At 59.6% G+C, this 15,945-nt stretch overlaps 1 protein-coding gene across 2 annotated transcripts; it reads left to right on the top strand.

Annotated features, from left to right (window-relative positions):
* Positions 1–2,671: 2,671 nt before the first annotated feature.
* Positions 2,672–15,151, top strand: LOC132813883 (C3a anaphylatoxin chemotactic receptor-like). 2 transcript variants are annotated; one of them, XM_060823272.1, is made up of 3 exons: positions 2,672–2,902; positions 7,968–8,153; positions 14,014–15,151. In XM_060823272.1, exon 3 carries the CDS (start codon positions 14,015–14,017, stop codon positions 15,041–15,043), a length of 1,029 nt encoding a protein of 342 aa, XP_060679255.1. In that variant the 5' UTR covers positions 2,672–2,902; positions 7,968–8,153; position 14,014; the 3' UTR covers positions 15,044–15,151. The 2 variants fall into 2 exon arrangements, with proteins under 2 accessions (XP_060679255.1, XP_060679254.1); XM_060823271.1 differs by having other exon boundaries at positions 7,968–8,199.
* The last annotated feature ends 794 nt before the right edge of the window (positions 15,152–15,945 follow it).

The following is a 15,945-nucleotide window of genomic DNA, read 5'->3' as shown; positions in this document are numbered from 1 at the left end:
CCTCCAGCCCCTACACCCCCTCCCTATCTCCGTCACCTCCTCCCACCCCCTACACACCCTCCCTATCTCCGTCCCCTGGTCCAGCCCCTACACCCCCTCCCTATCTCCATCCCCTCCTCCAGCCCCTACACCCCCTACCTATCTCTGTCCCCTTCTCCAGCCCCTACACCCCTCCCTATCTCCGTCCCCTCCTCCAGCCCCCTTCATCCTCCCATTTTTCCCTCCTCTCCCCTGCAGGAGCGAGTGCTCCGTTCTCCCCTCTCCCCACGGGGAAGGAAGTGCTCCCCTCCCCCACCGTTCTGCTCTCTCCCTCGCTCTCTGTCTCTCTCTCTCTCTCCCATGCAGGAGCGAGTCTCCCACAACCCCCCTGGGGGGGAGCATACATCTCCTTGTTTGGAACTATTGGGGGACACACTGACATGGGCGTTCCAAATATGGGGAATCATCCCCTTCAAGCACTGGCACCCCACTGAGACAAGCATTGGTTGTGATACCTTTTACCCTCTATTCCAGGCAAAACAAACAGTCAGATTAGAGACCAACTTTTATCCTGCTGTTATCAGGCCTCTGAATGGCCCTCCCGAAATCTTAAGGTTCATACCAATCACGCTCTCTGCGTAGTTTAGCTGAAGGCGGTAGCTCTCGTGTAGTTCTGTCACCGTTACCTGGGAATGACCTGCCACACAAAGCCAAACTTTTCACTGTACTGAGGGACACGTGACAAAACTATGTCAGAGCACCCAGCTTCGATTCCAGCCACAGACTGCTGACAGAGTACATGTTCCCCCCCAACACCCTCCCCCCCTCCCCACGTCTGCGTGGGATACCTCCGGGTGTTCTGGCTTCCTCCCACAGTACAAAAATGTGCAGGTTAGGGTGGGATTGGCCGTGCTAAATTGTTCCTGTAGTGCCCAGGGATGTGCAGGTTAGGGTGGACGGTGTAGAGGGAGCTTTACTCTGTATCTAACCCCCTGTTTCTGTGAGTGGGGGACAGTGTAGAGGGAGCTTTCCGCTGTATCTAACCCCCTGTCCCTGGGAGTGGGAGACAGTGTAGAGGGAGCTTTACTCTGTATCTAACCCCCTGTCCCTGGGAGTGGGGGGACAGTGTAGAGGGAGCTTTACTCTGTATCTAACCCCCTGTCTCTGGGAGTGGGGGACAGTGTAGAGGGAGCTTTACTCTGTATCTAACCCCCTGTCCCTGGGAGTGGGGGACAGTGTAGAGGGAGCTTTCCCCTGTATCTAACCACATACTGTCCTGTCCCTGGGAGTGGGGGGATAGTGTAGAGCGAGCTTTCCTCTGTATCTAACCCCCTGTCCCTGGGAGTGGGGGACAGTGTAGAGGGAGCTTTACTCTGTATCTAACCCCATACTGTCCTGTCCCTGGCCGTGGGGGACAGTGTAGAGGAAGCTTTACTCTGTATCTAACCCCCTGTCCCTGGCCGTGGGGGACAGTGTAGAGGGAGCTTTCCTCTGTATCTAACCCCCTGTCCCTGGGAGTGGGATACATTGTAGAGGGAGCTTTTCTCTGTATCTAACCCCCTGTCCCTGGGAGTGGGGGACAGTGTAGAGGGAGCTTTACTCTGCATCTAACCCCCTGTCCCTGGGAGTGGGGGACAGTGTAGAGGGAGCTTTACTCTGTATCTAACCCGGTGCTGTCCCTGGGAGTGGGGGACAGTGTAGAGGAAGCTTTACTCTGTATCTAACCCGGTGCTGTCCCTGGGAGTGGGGGACAGTGTAGAGAGAGCTTTACTCTGTATCTAACCCCCTGTCCCTGGGAGTGGGGGACAGTGTAGAGGGAGCTTTACTCTGTATCTAACCCCCCTGTCCCTGGGAGTGGGAGACAGTGTAGAGGGAGCTTTACTCTGTATCTAACCCCGTGTCCCTGGGAGTGGGGGGACAGTGTAGAGGGAGCTTCCCTCTGTATCTAACCCCCTGTCCCCGGGAGTGGGAGACAGTGTAGAGGAAGCTTTACTCTGTACCTAACCCCCTGTCCCTGGGAGTGGGGGGATAGTGTAGAGGGAGCTTTACTCTGTATCTAACCCCCTGTCCCTGGGAGTGGGGGGACAGTGTAGAGGGAGCTTTACTCTGTATCTAACCCCCTGTCCCTGGGAGTGGGGTACATTGTAGAGGGAGCTTTACTCTGTATCTAACCCCCTGTCCCTGGGAGTGGGGGGACAGTGTAGAGGGAGCTTTCCTCTGTATCTAACCCCCTGTCCCTGGGAGTGGGGGACAGTGTAGAGGGAGCTTTCCTCTGTATCTAACCCCCTGTCCCTGGGAGTAGGGGACAGTGTAGAGGGAGCTTTCCTCTGTATCTAACCCCCTGTCCCTGGGAGTAGGGGACAGTGTAGAGGGAGCTTTCCTCTGTATCTAACCCGGTGCTGTCCCTGGGAGTGGGGGGACAGTGTAGAGGGAGCTTTCCTCTGTATCTAACCCCCTGTCCCTGGGAGTGGGGGGACAGTGTAGAGGAAGCTTTACTCTGTATCTAACCCCCTGTCCCTGGGAGTGGGGGACAGTGTAGAGGGAGCTTTCCTCTGTATCTAACCCCCTGTCCCTGGGAGTAGGGGACAGTGTAGAGGGAGCTTTCCTCTGTATCTAACCCGGTGCTGTCCCTGTCCCTGTCGAAGCTGACAGTTTTGCATTGTGGTCTCTCCCACTTTCATTAAAAGGGGAAGACGTTGGTTTCTGACGGATGTCTGTGTCTTTATCTCACGGAGCGCGAGAGCTGGAAGATCGGGCAGGAGCAGCAAACTGGGACGGAGCCCCCTCAGGAAAGGGAGCCGGGAATTCCGGCAAACCACCCCCACCTCCCGGTTAGGGAACCTGGGATCCAGGACTGTCCATCTGCGCCCAGCCCAGGACGACGACGTGGGATCCCTGCGATGTTCCCTGCTGGTTTGCACTGGTGTGTCCCTCAGTGGGATGGGGAGGACTCGGGCACAACAGAGGAAGGAGAACGGTTTTTGACAGAGAGAGAGAGCGAGAGGGAGGAAAAGAGACAGTGAGAGACAGAGAGAAAGACTGAGAGAGAGGGGGGAGAGACAGAGACACAGAGAGAGAGAGACACAGAGACTGAGAGACAGAGACAGAGAGAGAGACTGAGAGAGAGAAAGAGAGACCGAGAGAGAGAGAGAGGGAGATACAGAGACAGAGAGAGACACAGAGACAGAGACAGAGAGACTGGGAGAGAGGGGGGGACAGACAGAGAGAGAGAGAGACAGAGAGAGACAGAGACAGAGACTGAGAGAGACAGAGACACAGAGAGAGAGACTGAGAGAGAGAGGGAGATACAGAGAGAGAAAGAGACAGAGAGAGAGAGAGAGAGAGAGAGACTGAGAAAAAGGGGTAGAGAGACAGAGAGAGAGAGAGAGACACACACAGAGACAGAGAATGTGAGAGACCGAGAGAGAGAGACAGAGAGATAGAGACAGAGACAGAGACACAGAGACAGAGTCTGAGAGAGACAGAGACAGAGAGAGAGAGACTGAGAGAGAGAAAGCGAGACCGAGACAGAGAGAGAGGGAGATACAGAGAGAGACAGAGACGGAGAGAGACACAGAGACAGAGACAGAGAGACTGGGAGAGAGGGGGGGACAGACAGAGAGAGAGAGACAGAGACAGAGATTGAGAGACAGAGACAGAGAGAGAGACTGAGAGAGAGAGGGAGATACAGAGAGAGACAGAGACAGAGAGAGAGAGACTGAGAAAAAGGGGTAGAGAGACAGAGAGAGAGAGAGAGAGAGAGAGAGAGACACACAGAGACAGAGAATGTGAGAGACCGAGAGAGACAGAGAGACAGAGAGATAGAGACAGAGGCACAGAGACAGAGTCTGAGAGAGACAGAGACAGAGAGAGAGAGACTGAGAGAGAGAAAGAGAGAGACAGAGAGAGAGAGAGGGAGATACAGAGAGATGCAGAGACAGAGAGCGACACAGAGACAGAGACTGAGAGAGAGAGAGAGAAAGAGAGAGAGAGAGACAGAGAGAGAGGTTTTAAGAGAGGGAATTCAGACCTCAGTACTGGACACTGGACCTCCATATTATTGGCAAAACAATGGGAACTGAGAGAAGCTGAGATCAGAGGGGCACAGGGAACTCGGAAGAGAGGACGGGGATAGGGAGGGGGTGTCGGGGCTGGAGGAGGGGTACGGAGATAGGGAGGGGGTGTCGGGGCTGGAGGAGGGGTACGGAGATAGGGAGGGGGTGTCGGGGCTGGAGGAGGGGTACGGAGATAGGGATGGGAGAATGGAGAAATTTCAAAATCTGTGGGAGGGTCAGTGCTGAGGGAGTGGGCACTGTGGGAGCGTCAGTGCTGAGGGAGCGGGCGCTGTGGGAGGGTCAGTGCTGAGGGAGTGGGTGCTGTGGGAGGGTCAGTGCTGAGGGAGCGGGTGCTGTGGGAGGGTCAGTGCTGAGGGAGTGGGTGCTGTGGGAGGGTCAGTGCTGAGGGAGTGGGCACTGTGGGAGGGTCAGTGCTGAGGGAGTGGGCACTGTGGGAGCGTCAGTGCTGAGGGAGCGGGCGCTGTGGGAGGGTCAGTGCTGAGGGAGTGGGTGCTGTGGGAGGGTCAGTGCTGAGGGAGCGGGCGCTGTGGGAGGGTCAGTGCTGAGGGAGCGGGTGCTGTGGGAGGGTCAGCGCTGAGGGAGTGGGTGCTGTGGGAGGGTCAGCGCTGAGGGAGCGGGCGCTGTGGGAGGGTCAGTGCTGAGGGAGTGGGCGCTGTGGGAGGGTCAGTGCTGAGGGAGCGGGTGCTGTGGGAGGGTCAGCGCTGAGGGAGCGGGCGCTGTGGGAGGGTCAAACGCCGTAAGTGACCCGCAATTTTCACGCCATGGCGACACTGACCGTGAAAGGGTTTGGGAGCGAGGGAGACCGTGGGTAGGGAGGTCCGGGGGCGTTAAATGACAGTGGGTCTTGGATAGTAATGATAACCTGCAGCCCCTCGCGGTGCCCACCTCTCTCCCTCGAAAAAGGGGAGACAGTCACTCACACCATGTGCGCTCTCGGAGAGCTTACCCAGGCTGTGTGTACGGGGAAATGGCCGTCCCTTGGCAAACCCACCTCTGTCCGCCTCCCAGAATCCCAGAGCGGTCTTGTCCAGCACATACGCGGGCAGAGTCTCTGAGGCCCCCACCTTCCCTCCGCCCTGGCGCCCGTAGGTCAGGAGGTTTGACCCCCCCCGGGCGATCCCAATGGAGACGCTGGGCGCGCGGAGAGCGTTCTGACCTCGGCCTGAGATATTCACTGTCCACGGCGAAACGCAAAATGAAATTGAGGCACCGACGGCCGCGACTGTTGGGAAATGAACCCCACCCCCACCCTCCACAACCCCCCCCCCCAGTCTGGTCTGGGACTTCTGGGAGAAGAATGTGCCATCCTTCCCTGACCGGGCGTACACATGGCTCCAGCCCCACATGCCAACTTAGTACCACCCCCGGGTGCAGTCAGAGAATGGACATCAGCAGCATTTCATTGGCAACTTACTGACCACTGGAAAAGGCAGAGAGAGAGAGAGATAGCGGGAGTGAGAGAGAGAGAGAGATAGCGGAAGTGAGAGAGAGAGAGATAGCGGTGGGAGAGAGAGAGAGAGAGATTGGGGAGAGAGAGAGAGGCTGGGGAGAGAGAGAGAGAGATAGCGGGAGTGAGAGAGAGAGAGATAGCGGGGCTGAGAGAGAAAGAGAGAGATGGCGGGGGGAGAGAGAGAGATTGGGGAGAGAGAGAGAGGCTGGGGAGAGAGAGAGAGGCTGGGGAGAGAGAGAGATTGGGGAGAGAGAGAGAGATTGGGGAGAGAGAGAGAGATTGGGGGGAGAGAGAGAGAGAGGCTGGGGAGAGAGAGAGAGATTGGGGAGAGAGAGAGAGAGAGATGGGGGGAGAGAGAGAGAGAGAGATTGGGGAGAGAGAGAGAGAGATTGGGGAGAGAGAGAGAGGCTGGGGAGAGAGAGAGAGAGATAGCGGGAGTGAGAGAGAGAGAGATAGCGGGGCTGAGAGAGAAAGAGAGAGATGGCGGGGGGGAGAGAGAGAGATTGGGGAGAGAGAGAGAGAGGCTGGGGAGAGAGAGAGGCTGGGGAGAGAGAGAGAGATTGGGGAGAGAGAGAGAGATTGGGGAGAGAGAGAGAGAGATTGGGGGGAGAGAGAGAGAGAGGCTGGGGAGAGAGAGAGAGATTGGGGAGAGAGAGAGAGAGAGATTGGGGAGAGAGAGAGAGATAGCGGGAGTGAGAGAGAGAGAGATAGCGGTGGGAGAGAGAGAGAGAGAGAGATTGGGGAGAGAGAGAGAGGCTGGGGAGAGAGAGAGAGAGATAGCGGGAGTGAGAGAGAGAGAGATAGCGGGGCTGAGAGAGAAAGAGAGAGATGGCGGGGGGAGAGAGAGAGAGATTGGGGAGAGAGAGAGAGAGGCTGGGGAGAGAGAGAGAGGCTGGGGAGAGAGAGAGAGATTGGGGAGAGAGAGAGAGATTGGGGAGAGAGAGAGAGGCTGGGGAGAGAGAGAGAGATTGGGGAGAGAGAGAGAGATTGGGGAGAGAGAGAGAGAGAGATTGGGGAGAGAGAGAGAGAGAGATTGGGGAGAGAGAGAGAGGCTGGGGAGAGAGAGAGAGATTGGGGAGAGAGAGAGAGATTGGGGAGAGAGAGAGAGAGATTGGGGGGAGAGAGAGAGAGAGGCTGGGGAGAGAGAGAGAGATTGGGGAGAGAGAGAGAGAGAGATTGGGGAGAGAGAGAGATTGGGGGGAGAGAGAGAGAGAGGCTGGGGAGAGAGAGAGAGATTGGGGAGAGAGAGAGAGAGAGATTGGGGAGAGAGAGAGAGAGATAGCGGGAGTGAGAGAGAGAGAGATAGCGGGGCTGAGAGAGAAAGAGAGAGATGGCGGGGGGAGAGAGAGAGAGATTGGGGAGAGAGAGAGAGAGGCTGGGGAGAGAGAGAGAGGCTGGGGAGAGAGAGAGAGATTGGGGAGAGAGAGAGAGATTGGGGAGAGAGAGAGAGAGATTGGGGGGAGAGAGAGAGAGAGGCTGGGGAGAGAGAGAGAGATTGGGGAGAGAGAGAGAGAGAGATGGGGGGAGAGAGAGAGAGAGGCTGGGGAGAGAGAGAGAGATTGGGGAGAGAGAGAGAGATTGGGGAGAGAGAGAGAGATTGGGGAGAGAGAGAGAGAGATTGGGGGGAGAGAGAGAGAGAGGCTGGGGAGAGAGAGAGAGATTGGGGAGAGAGAGAGAGAGATTGGGGAGAGAGAGAGAGAAAAACATAGAGAGAGAGAGAGAAAGAGAGAGAGAGTAAAAATGAGAGATAGAGGTAGAGAGAGAGAAAGAGAGATAGAGAGAGAGAGAAGAGTGAAAAGAGTAAGCGAGAGCTAGAGAAGGAGAAAGAGAGACAGAGAAAGAGAAAGAAAAAGGGAGAACGATACAGAGAAAGAGAAAGAGAGATAGAGAGAGAGAAAGACATACAGAAAGAGAGTGATAGAGAGAGAGAGAGAGAAAAAGAGGAAGAGCAAAAGACAGGGAGAGAGGAGGAGAAAGAGAGAGATAGAAGAAAGAGAGAGAAAGACACACAAAAAGAAAGGATGGAGAGAGACAGCGAAAGAGAGCGAAAAAGAGAGAGCGATAGAGAGAGAAATGAGAGAAAAGAAGGAGAAAGGGAAAGTGAGACATAGAGAGAGAGAGAAAGAAAGACAAACAGAAAGAGAGTGATAGAGAGAGAGAAAGAGGAAAAGAGAGAGAGAGAGAGAAGGAGAAAGAGAGAGATAGAAGAAAGAGAGAGAAAGACAAACAAAAGGAGAGTGATAGAGAGAGAAAAAGATAGGGAGAAAAGAGACAGAGTGAGAAAAAGAGAGAATGATTGGAAAAATGAGAGAGAAAGAGAGAGAGAGAGGGAGAGAGAGTAGAGAGAAAGAGAGAAAAAGAGAGAGGGAAAGAGTAGAGAGAGAGAGTCGAGAGAGTGAGGGGGAGAGAGAGAGATGGTTGATAGAAATTTCATTTCCTGCTTTTTTTCTCCCTTTGACCAGACGCTCGGAGCAGGTGCTTGGGGAGTGCGGTTTGAGCTGTCTGTGAGATTTTCCGCTTCGAGCTGAAGAAGGATCGCAGGGACACAGGGCCTGGACATACCCAGACGCTCTCCACCTTCGAGGCCAGTCCCTCCACCTCCCGCCCCCGGGACAAATACCCACGGTCTCCACATCAAGGACAAAGAGGTGACCACCCAGAGATCCCAGCCTGAACCTGCAGCTCCAGCAGAGGGTCAGTGCTGAGGGAGGGTCAGTGCTGAGGGAGGGTCAGCGCTGAGGGAGGGTCAGTGCTGAGGGAGGGTCAGCGCTGAGGGAGTGGGTGCTGAGGGAGGGTCAGCGCTGAGGGAGTGGGTGCTGTGGGAGGGTCAGTGCTGAGGGAGTGGGTGCTGAGGGAGGGTCAGTGCTGAGGGAGTGGGGGCTGTGGGAGGGTCAGTGCTGAGGGAGTGGGTGCTGTGGGAGGGTCAGTGCTGAGGGAGGGTCAGTGCTGAGGGAGCGGGTGCTGTGGGAGGGTCAGTACTGAGGGAGGGTCAGTGCTGAGGGAGCGGGTGCTGTGGGAGGGTCAGTGCTGAGGGAGGGTCAGTGCTGAGGGAGCGGGTGCTGTGGGAGGGTCAGTGCTGAGGGAGTGGGCGCTGTGGGAGGGTCAGTGCTGAGGGAGTGGGTGCTGTGGGAGGGTCAGTGCTGAGGGAGGGTCAGTGCTGAGGGAGCGGGTGCTGTGGGAGGGTCAGTGCTGAGGGAGTGGGCGCTGTGGGAGGGTCAGTGCTGAGGGAGCGGGCGCTGTGTGGGGGTCAGTGCTGAAGGAGTGGGCGCTGTGGGAGGGTCAGTGCTGAGGGAGTGGGCGCTGTGGGAGGGTCAGTGCTGAGGGAGCGGGTGCTGTGGGAGGGTCAGTGCTGAGGGAGCGGGTGCTGTGGGAGGGTCAGTGCTGAGGGAGGGTCAGTGCTGAGGGAGCGGGTGCTGTGGGAGGGTCAGTGCTGAGGGAGGGTCAGTGCTGAGGGAGCGGGTGCTGTGGGAGGGTCAGTGCTGAGGGAGCGGGTGCTGTGGGAGGGTCAGCGCTGAGAGAGTGGGTGCTGTGGGAGGGTCAGTGCTGAGGGAGCGGGTGCTGTGGGAGGGTCAGTGCTGAGGGAGGGTCAGCGCTGAGGGAGTGGGTGCTGTGGGAGGGTCAGTGCTGAGGGAGTGGGTGCTGAGGGAGGGTCAGCGCTGAGGGAGTGGGTGCTGTGGGAGGGTCAGTGCTGAGGGAGTGGGTGCTGTGGGAGGGTCAGTGCTGAGGGAGCGGGTGCTGTGGGAGGATCAGCGCTGAGGGAGGGTCAGTGCTGAAGGAGGGTCAGTGCTGAGGGAGCGGGTGCTGAGGGAGGGTCAGTGCTGAGGGAGGGTCAGTGCTGAGGGAGTGGGCGCTGTGGGAGGGTCAGTGCTGTGGGAGGGTCAGTGCTGAGGGAGGGTCAGTGCTGAGGGAGGGTCAGCGCTGAGGGAAGGTCAGTGCTGAGGGAGGGTCAGTGCTGCAGGAGAGAGGGTCAGTGCTGAGGGAGGGTCAGTGCTGAGGGATGGTCAGCGTTGAGGAGGGTCAGTGCTGCAGGAGGGAGGGTCAGTGCTGTGGGAGGGTCAGTGCTGTGTGAGGGTCAGTGCTGTGGGATGGTCAATGCTGAGAGAGGGTCAGTGCTGTGGGAGGGTCAGTGCTGAGGGATTGTCAGTGCTGTGGAAGGGTCAGTGCTGCAGGAGGGAGGGTCAGTGCTGAGGGAGGGTCAGTGCTGAGGGATGGTCAGCGCTGAGGGAGTGGGTGCTGAGGGAGGGTCAGCGCTAAGGGAGGGTCAGCGCTGAGGGAGGGTCAGTGCTGAGGGATGGTCAGCGCTGAGAGAGGGTCAGTGCTGAGGGATGGTCAGTGCTGAGGGAGGGTCAGTGCTGAATGAGGGTCAGTGCTGAGGGAAGGTCAGTGCTGTGGGAGGGTCAGTGCTGTGGGAGGGTCAGCGCTGAGAGAGTGGGTGCTGTGGGAGGGTCATTGCTGAGGGAGTGAGTGCTGAGGGAGGGTCAGTGCTGAGGGAGGGTCAGTGCTGAGGGAGGGTCGGTGCTGAGGGAGGGTCAGCGCTGTGGGAGGGTCAGTGCTGAGGGAGTGGGCGCTGTGGGAGGGTCAGTGCTGTGGGAGGGTCAGTGCTGAGGGAGGGTCAGTGCTGAGGGAGTGTCAGCGCTGAGGGAGGGTCAGTGCTGAGGGAGGGTCAGTGCTGTGGGAGGGTCAGTGCTGCAGGAGAGAGGGTCAGTGCTGAGGGAGGGTCAGTGCTGAGGGATGGTCAGCGTTGAGGAGGGTCAGTGCTGCAGGAGGGAGGGTCAGTGCTGTGGGAGGGTCAGTGCTGTGGGAAGGTCAGTGCTGAGGGCGGGTCAGTTCTGTGGGAGGGTCAGTGCTGTGTGAGGGTCAGTGCTGTGGGATGGTCAGTGCTGAGGGATTGTCAGCGCTGAGGAAGGGTCAGTGCTGCAGGAGGGAGGGTCAGTGCTGAGGGAGGGTCAGTGCTGAGGGATGGTCAGCGCTGAGGGAGTGGGTGCTGAGGGAGGGTCAGCGCTAAGGGAGGGTCAGCGCTGAGGGAGGGTCAGTGCTGCAGGAGAGAGGGTCAGTGCTGAGGGAGGGTCAGTGCTGAGGGAGTGGGTGCTGTGGGAGGGTCAGCGCTGAGGGAGTGGGTGCTGAGGGAGGGTCAGTGCTGAGGGAGGGTCAGTGCTGAGGGAGGGTCGGTGCTGTGGGAGGGTCAGCGCTGAGGGAGTGGGTGCTGTGGGAGGGTCAGTGCTGAGGGAGTGGGTGCTGAGGGAGGGTCAGTGCTGAGGGAGGGTCAGTGCTGAGGGAGGGTCGGTGCTGAGGGAGGGTCAGCGCTGTGGGAGGGTCAGTGCTGTGGGAGGGTCAGTGCTGTGGGAGTGGGCGCTGTGGGAGGGTCAGTGCTGTGGGAGGGTCAGTGCTGAGGGAGGGTCAGCGCTGAGGGAGGGTCAATGCTGCAGGAGAGAGGGTCAGTGCTGAGGGAGGGTCAGTGCTGAGGGATGGTCAGCGTTGAGGAGGGTCAGTGCTGCAGGAGAGAGGGTCAGTGCTGAGGGAGGGTCAGTGCTGAGGGATGGTCAGCGTTGAGGAGGGTCAGTGCTGCAGGAGGGAGGGTCAGTGCTGTGTGAGGGTCAGTGCTGTGTGAGGGTCAGTGCTGTGGGATAGTCAATGCTGAGAGAGGGTCAGTGCTGTGGGAGGGTCAGTGCTGAGGGATTGTCAGCGCTGAGGAAGGGTCAGTGCTGCAGGAGGGAGGTGCAGTGCTGAGGGAGGGTCAGTGCTGAGGGATGGTCAGCGCTGAGGGAGTGGGTGCTGAGGGAGGGTCAGCGCTGAGGGAGTGGGTGCTAAGGGAGGGTCAGCGCTGAGGGAGGGTCAGTGCTGTGGGAGGGTCAGTGCTGAGGGAGGGCAGTGCTGTCGGAGGGTCAGCGCTGAGGGATGGTCAGCGCTGAGAGAGGGTCAGTGCTGAGGGAGGGTCAGTGCTGTGGGAGGGTCAGCGCTGTGGGAGGGTCAGTGCTGTGGGAGGGTCAGTGTTGAGGGAGGGTCAGTGCTGAGGGATGGTCAGTGCTGAGGGAGGGTCAGTGCTGAGGGCGGGTCAGTTTTGTGGGAGGGTCAATGCTGAGGGAGGGTCAGTGCTGAGGGATTGTCAGCGCTGAGGAAGGGTCAGTGCTGCAGGAGGGAGGTGCAGTGCTGAGGGAGGGTCAGTGCTAAGGGAGGGTCAGTGCTGAGGGAGTGGGTGCTGAGGGAGGGTCAGCGCTGAGGGAGTGGGTGCTAAGGGAGGGTCAGTGCTGTGGGAGGGTCAGTGCTGAGGGAGGGCAGTGCTGTGGGAGGGTCAGTGCTGAGGGATGGTCAGCGCTGAGAGAGGGTTAGTGCTGAGGGAGGGTCAGTGCTGAATGAGGGTCAGTGCTGAGGGAGGGTCAGTGCTGTGGGAGGGTCAGCGCTGTGGGAGGGTCAGTGCTGTGGGAGGGTCAGTGTTGAGGGAGGGTCAGCGCTGAGGGAGGGTCAGTGCTGAGGGATGGTCAGTGCTGAGGGAGGGTCAATGCTGCAGGTGGGAGGGTCAATGCTGTGAGAGGGTCAGTGCTGTGGGAGGGTCAGTGCTGAGGGAGGGTCAGTGCTGTGGGAGGGTCAGTGCTGAGGGTGGGTCAGTGCTGAGAGAGGGTCAGTGCTGTGGGAGGGTCTGTGCTGTGGGAGGGTCAGTGCTGAGGGAGTGGGTGCTGTGGGAGGGTCAGTGCTGAGGGAGCGGGTGCTGTGGGAGGGTCAGTGCTGAGGGAGTGGGTGCTGTGGGAGGGTCAGTGCTGAGGGAGCGGGTGCTGTGGGAGGGTCAGTTCTGAGGGAGCGGGCGCTGTGGGAGGGTCAGTGCTGAGGGAGTTGGTGCTGTGGGAGGGTCAGTGCTGAGGGAGCGGGTGCTGTAGGAGGGTCAGTGCTGAGGGAGTGGGTGCTGTGGGAGGGTCAGTGCTGAGGGAGTGGGTGCTGAGGGAATGGGTGCTGTGGGAGGGTCAGTTCTGAGGGAGTGGGCGCTGTGGGAGGGTCAGTGCTAAGGGAGCGGGCGCTGTGGGAGGGTCAGTGCTGAGGGAGGGTCAGTGCTGTGGGAGGGTCAGCGCTGTGGGAGGGTCAGTGCTGTGGGAGGGTCGATGTTGAGGGAGGGTCAGCGCAGAGGGAGGGTAGTTGCTGAGGGAGGGTCAGCGCTGTGGGTGGGTCAGTGCTGAGAGAGGGTCAGTGCTGAGGGAGGGTCAGTGCTGTGGGAGGGTCAGTGCTGAGAGAGGGTCAGTGCTGAGGGAGGGTCAGCGCTGTGGGAGGGTCAGTGTTGAGTGAGGGTCAGTGCTGAGGGAGGGTCGATGTTGAGGGAGGGTCAGAGCAGAGGGAGGGTCGATGTTGAGGGAGGGTCAGCGCAGAGGGAGGGTAGTTGCTGAGGGAGGGTCAGCGCTGAGGGAGGGTCATTGATGGGGGAGGGCAGTGCTGTGGGAGGGTCAGCGCTGAGGGAGTGGGCGCTGTGGAAGGGTCAGTGCTGAGGGAGGGTCAGCGCTGCGGGAGGGTCAGAGCTGAGGGTGATCAGCGCAGAGGGAGGGTCGGTGCTGAGGGAGGGTCAGTGCTGATGGAGGGTCTGTGCTGAGGGAGGGTCAGCGCTGCGGGAGGGTCAGTGCTGAGGGAGGGTCAGCGCAGAGGGAGGGTAGGTGCTGAGGGAGGGTCAGTGCTGAGGGAGGGTCAGTGCCATGGGAGGGTCGGTGCTGTGGGAGGGTCAGCGCTGAGGGAGGGTCAGTGCTCTGGGAGGGTCAGCGCTGTGGGAGGGTCAGTGCTGTGGGAGGGTCAGTGCTGTGGGAGGGTCCACCCTAACCTGCACGTCCCTGGGCACTACGGGACAATTTAGCACGGCCAATCCACCCTAACCTGCACATCCCTGGGCACTACGGGAACAATTTAGCACGGCCAATCCACCCTAACCTGCACATCCCTGGGCGCTACGGGGACAATTTAGCACGGCCAATCCACCCTAACCTGCACATCCCTGGGCACTACGGGGACAATTTAGCACGGCCAATCCCACCCTAACCTGCACATCCCTGGGCACTATGGGGACAATTTAGCACGGCCAATCCCACCCTAACCTGCACATCCCTGGGCACTACGGGGACAATTTAGCACGGCCAATCCACCCTAACCTGCACATCCCTGGGCACTACGGGGACAATTTAGCACGGCCGATCCACCCTAACCTGTACATCCCTGGGCACTACGGGGACAATTTAGCACGGCCAACCCACCCTAACCTGCACATCCCTGGGCACTACGGGGACAATTTAGCACGGCCGATCCACGGCTAACCCGCACATTTTTGTAGGAAACCGGAGGAAACCCACGCAGTCACGGGGAGAATGTGCAAATTCCACCCAGACAGTCGCTCAAGGCTGTGACCGAACCTGTGTCCCTCGCGCTGTGAGGCAGCGGCGCTAACCACTGAGCCACCGGGCCACCCATTGCTCTCTGTCCCTTGCCTGACTTGATGGTCTCGGTCTTTTGGTGACTTTGATGTTCTCTCTCTCTTTTGGGTCGCAGGATGGATGAGTTTGAAGAGACGGGGTATTACAATTTTAATTACTCCTGGCCGTGGGACGACACTTATGAGAACGACACAGAGGAATACGAGCAGTTCGATTACTCCCATCCATTGACGCCGGCGGCCATTTTGGCCATATCCATGTACGCCCTCACCTTCGTCGTCGGCGCCCCCGGCAACGCAGCGGTCATCTGGGTGGCGGGCTTCAAGATGAAGCGGACGGTGAACACCGTGTGGTTCCTCAACCTGGCGGCCGCCGACCTGGGCTACTGCCTCTCGCTGCCCTTCCAGATCGCCCATGTCGTCCTCGGCAACCACTGGCCGAACACGGCGTCCCTGTGCCGGCTCCTGCCTTGCGCCATCCTGCTCAACATGGCCGCCAGCGTCTTCCTGCTGACCGCCGTCAGCGTCGACCGCTGCCTGGCCGTCACGCTGCCCGTCTGGTCGCAGCGCTGGCGCACCCCGGGCCGGGCCTGGGTGTCCTGCGCCGGGCTGTGGGCCCTGGCGGGCCTCATGTGCCTGCCCGCCCTCCTCCACCGCCGGCTGGCGCCCGGCACGTCCGTCTGCGTGGCCGACTACACCGGGGTGATACGCCTGGTGGAGGTCTCCCGGGCGACGGTGGCGTTCGGCCTGCCGTTCCTGGTAATGGCGGCCTGCTACCTGCTGATAGGCCTGCGGGTGCGCCGGGCGGGATTCGGCAAGAGCCGGCGGCGTCCCCTGCGCCTGATCCTGGCGGTGGTCCTGGCTTTCTTCGTCTGCTGGCTGCCCTACCACCTCTTCGGCCTACTCCAGGCTTTCGGCCACGGCGGGTCGGCGCTGCGGGCCTGGGACTACGTTGCCGTCGGCCTGGCCTCCCTCAACAGCGCCCTCAACCCGCTGCTCTACGTCTTCGCCGGGCGCGACTTCAGGCAGCGGGCCCGGCGCTCGCTGGGCGCCAGCCTGCGCCGAGCCCTCAGCGAAGAGGCCTCCTCCCAGACGGTACGCAGCAGCCGGCTGAAGAGCCGCAGTAGCCTGGACTACACCCTCTGAGGCCTCCTGCCGCGCGCGCTCCTCCCCTCACCCCACCTCCCCCTCCCCGTTAAACGCAGAATGCTGACCTGACAGGATTTTGTTTTGTAATAAAAAGGGAAAAATGAACAGCCTGAGGGTGATCGTCATGATGGCGCTCTAGGCCCGTCGAAATACACTCTCTTCAAAAGTTCGTTGGCGAGGTGAGAGCTGGGCCTAGCATTTATTGCCCGTCCCTAATTGCCCAGAGGGTAGTCTAGAGGCAATCCCGTCGCTCTGGAGGGAGTCAGATGTGTCGTACAAAGAACATTACAATGCAGGAACAGGCCCTTCGGCCCTCCTGTGCCTACCTAGATTTGTATCTGTCGCGTATATACCATGGGTCTGTATCCCTACGCTCCCCCCGCTGTGTATCTGCCTTCCATCGTGCCAACCACCCTCTGCGTTAAAAACTTGCCCCCCCCACCCCTCACCTTGAACTCGTGACCCCCCCTAGTAATTGAGTTCCCCCCCAGACTCTAGTGGAGGGGGGGGGGGAGAAAGCTGGTCACCCTATCTCACGGTTTTGTCGAGTTCAGTCACGTTTCCGCCCGCCCCCAACCGCGAACGAAAATAATCCCAATCTCTCCCCGCGGCCAGCGCCCTCCGTACCGGGCAGCACCCTCTCGGAAGCGCCCACCCTCCCAGGACTGCACGCGAGGAGCACTGTTCCTACGAATACTCCCCCCGTCTCCCGTCGCTCACTCAGTTCTCTCTCTGAATGTCGAGCGAGGACACCTCGGACTCTGTCAGCCCCCACCGCGGGGAGCCTGATCAAACGCCTGACTAAAGCAGACGAACGGGGGGACGGAAAATGACCGAGAAAATGGCAGGCGGGAGAGAGGACAGCGTGAGTGAATGCGAAGCCATCCATTTTCGGGTGG

The sequence above is a fragment of the Hemiscyllium ocellatum genome, unplaced genomic scaffold (genome assembly GCF_020745735.1).
Source record: "Hemiscyllium ocellatum isolate sHemOce1 unplaced genomic scaffold, sHemOce1.pat.X.cur. scaffold_518_pat_ctg1, whole genome shotgun sequence".
Lineage (NCBI taxonomy): Eukaryota > Metazoa > Chordata > Chondrichthyes > Orectolobiformes > Hemiscylliidae > Hemiscyllium > Hemiscyllium ocellatum.
The sequence above is the reverse complement of the archived record's forward strand: the minus strand, read 5'-3'. Positions and strand labels throughout refer to the sequence as shown.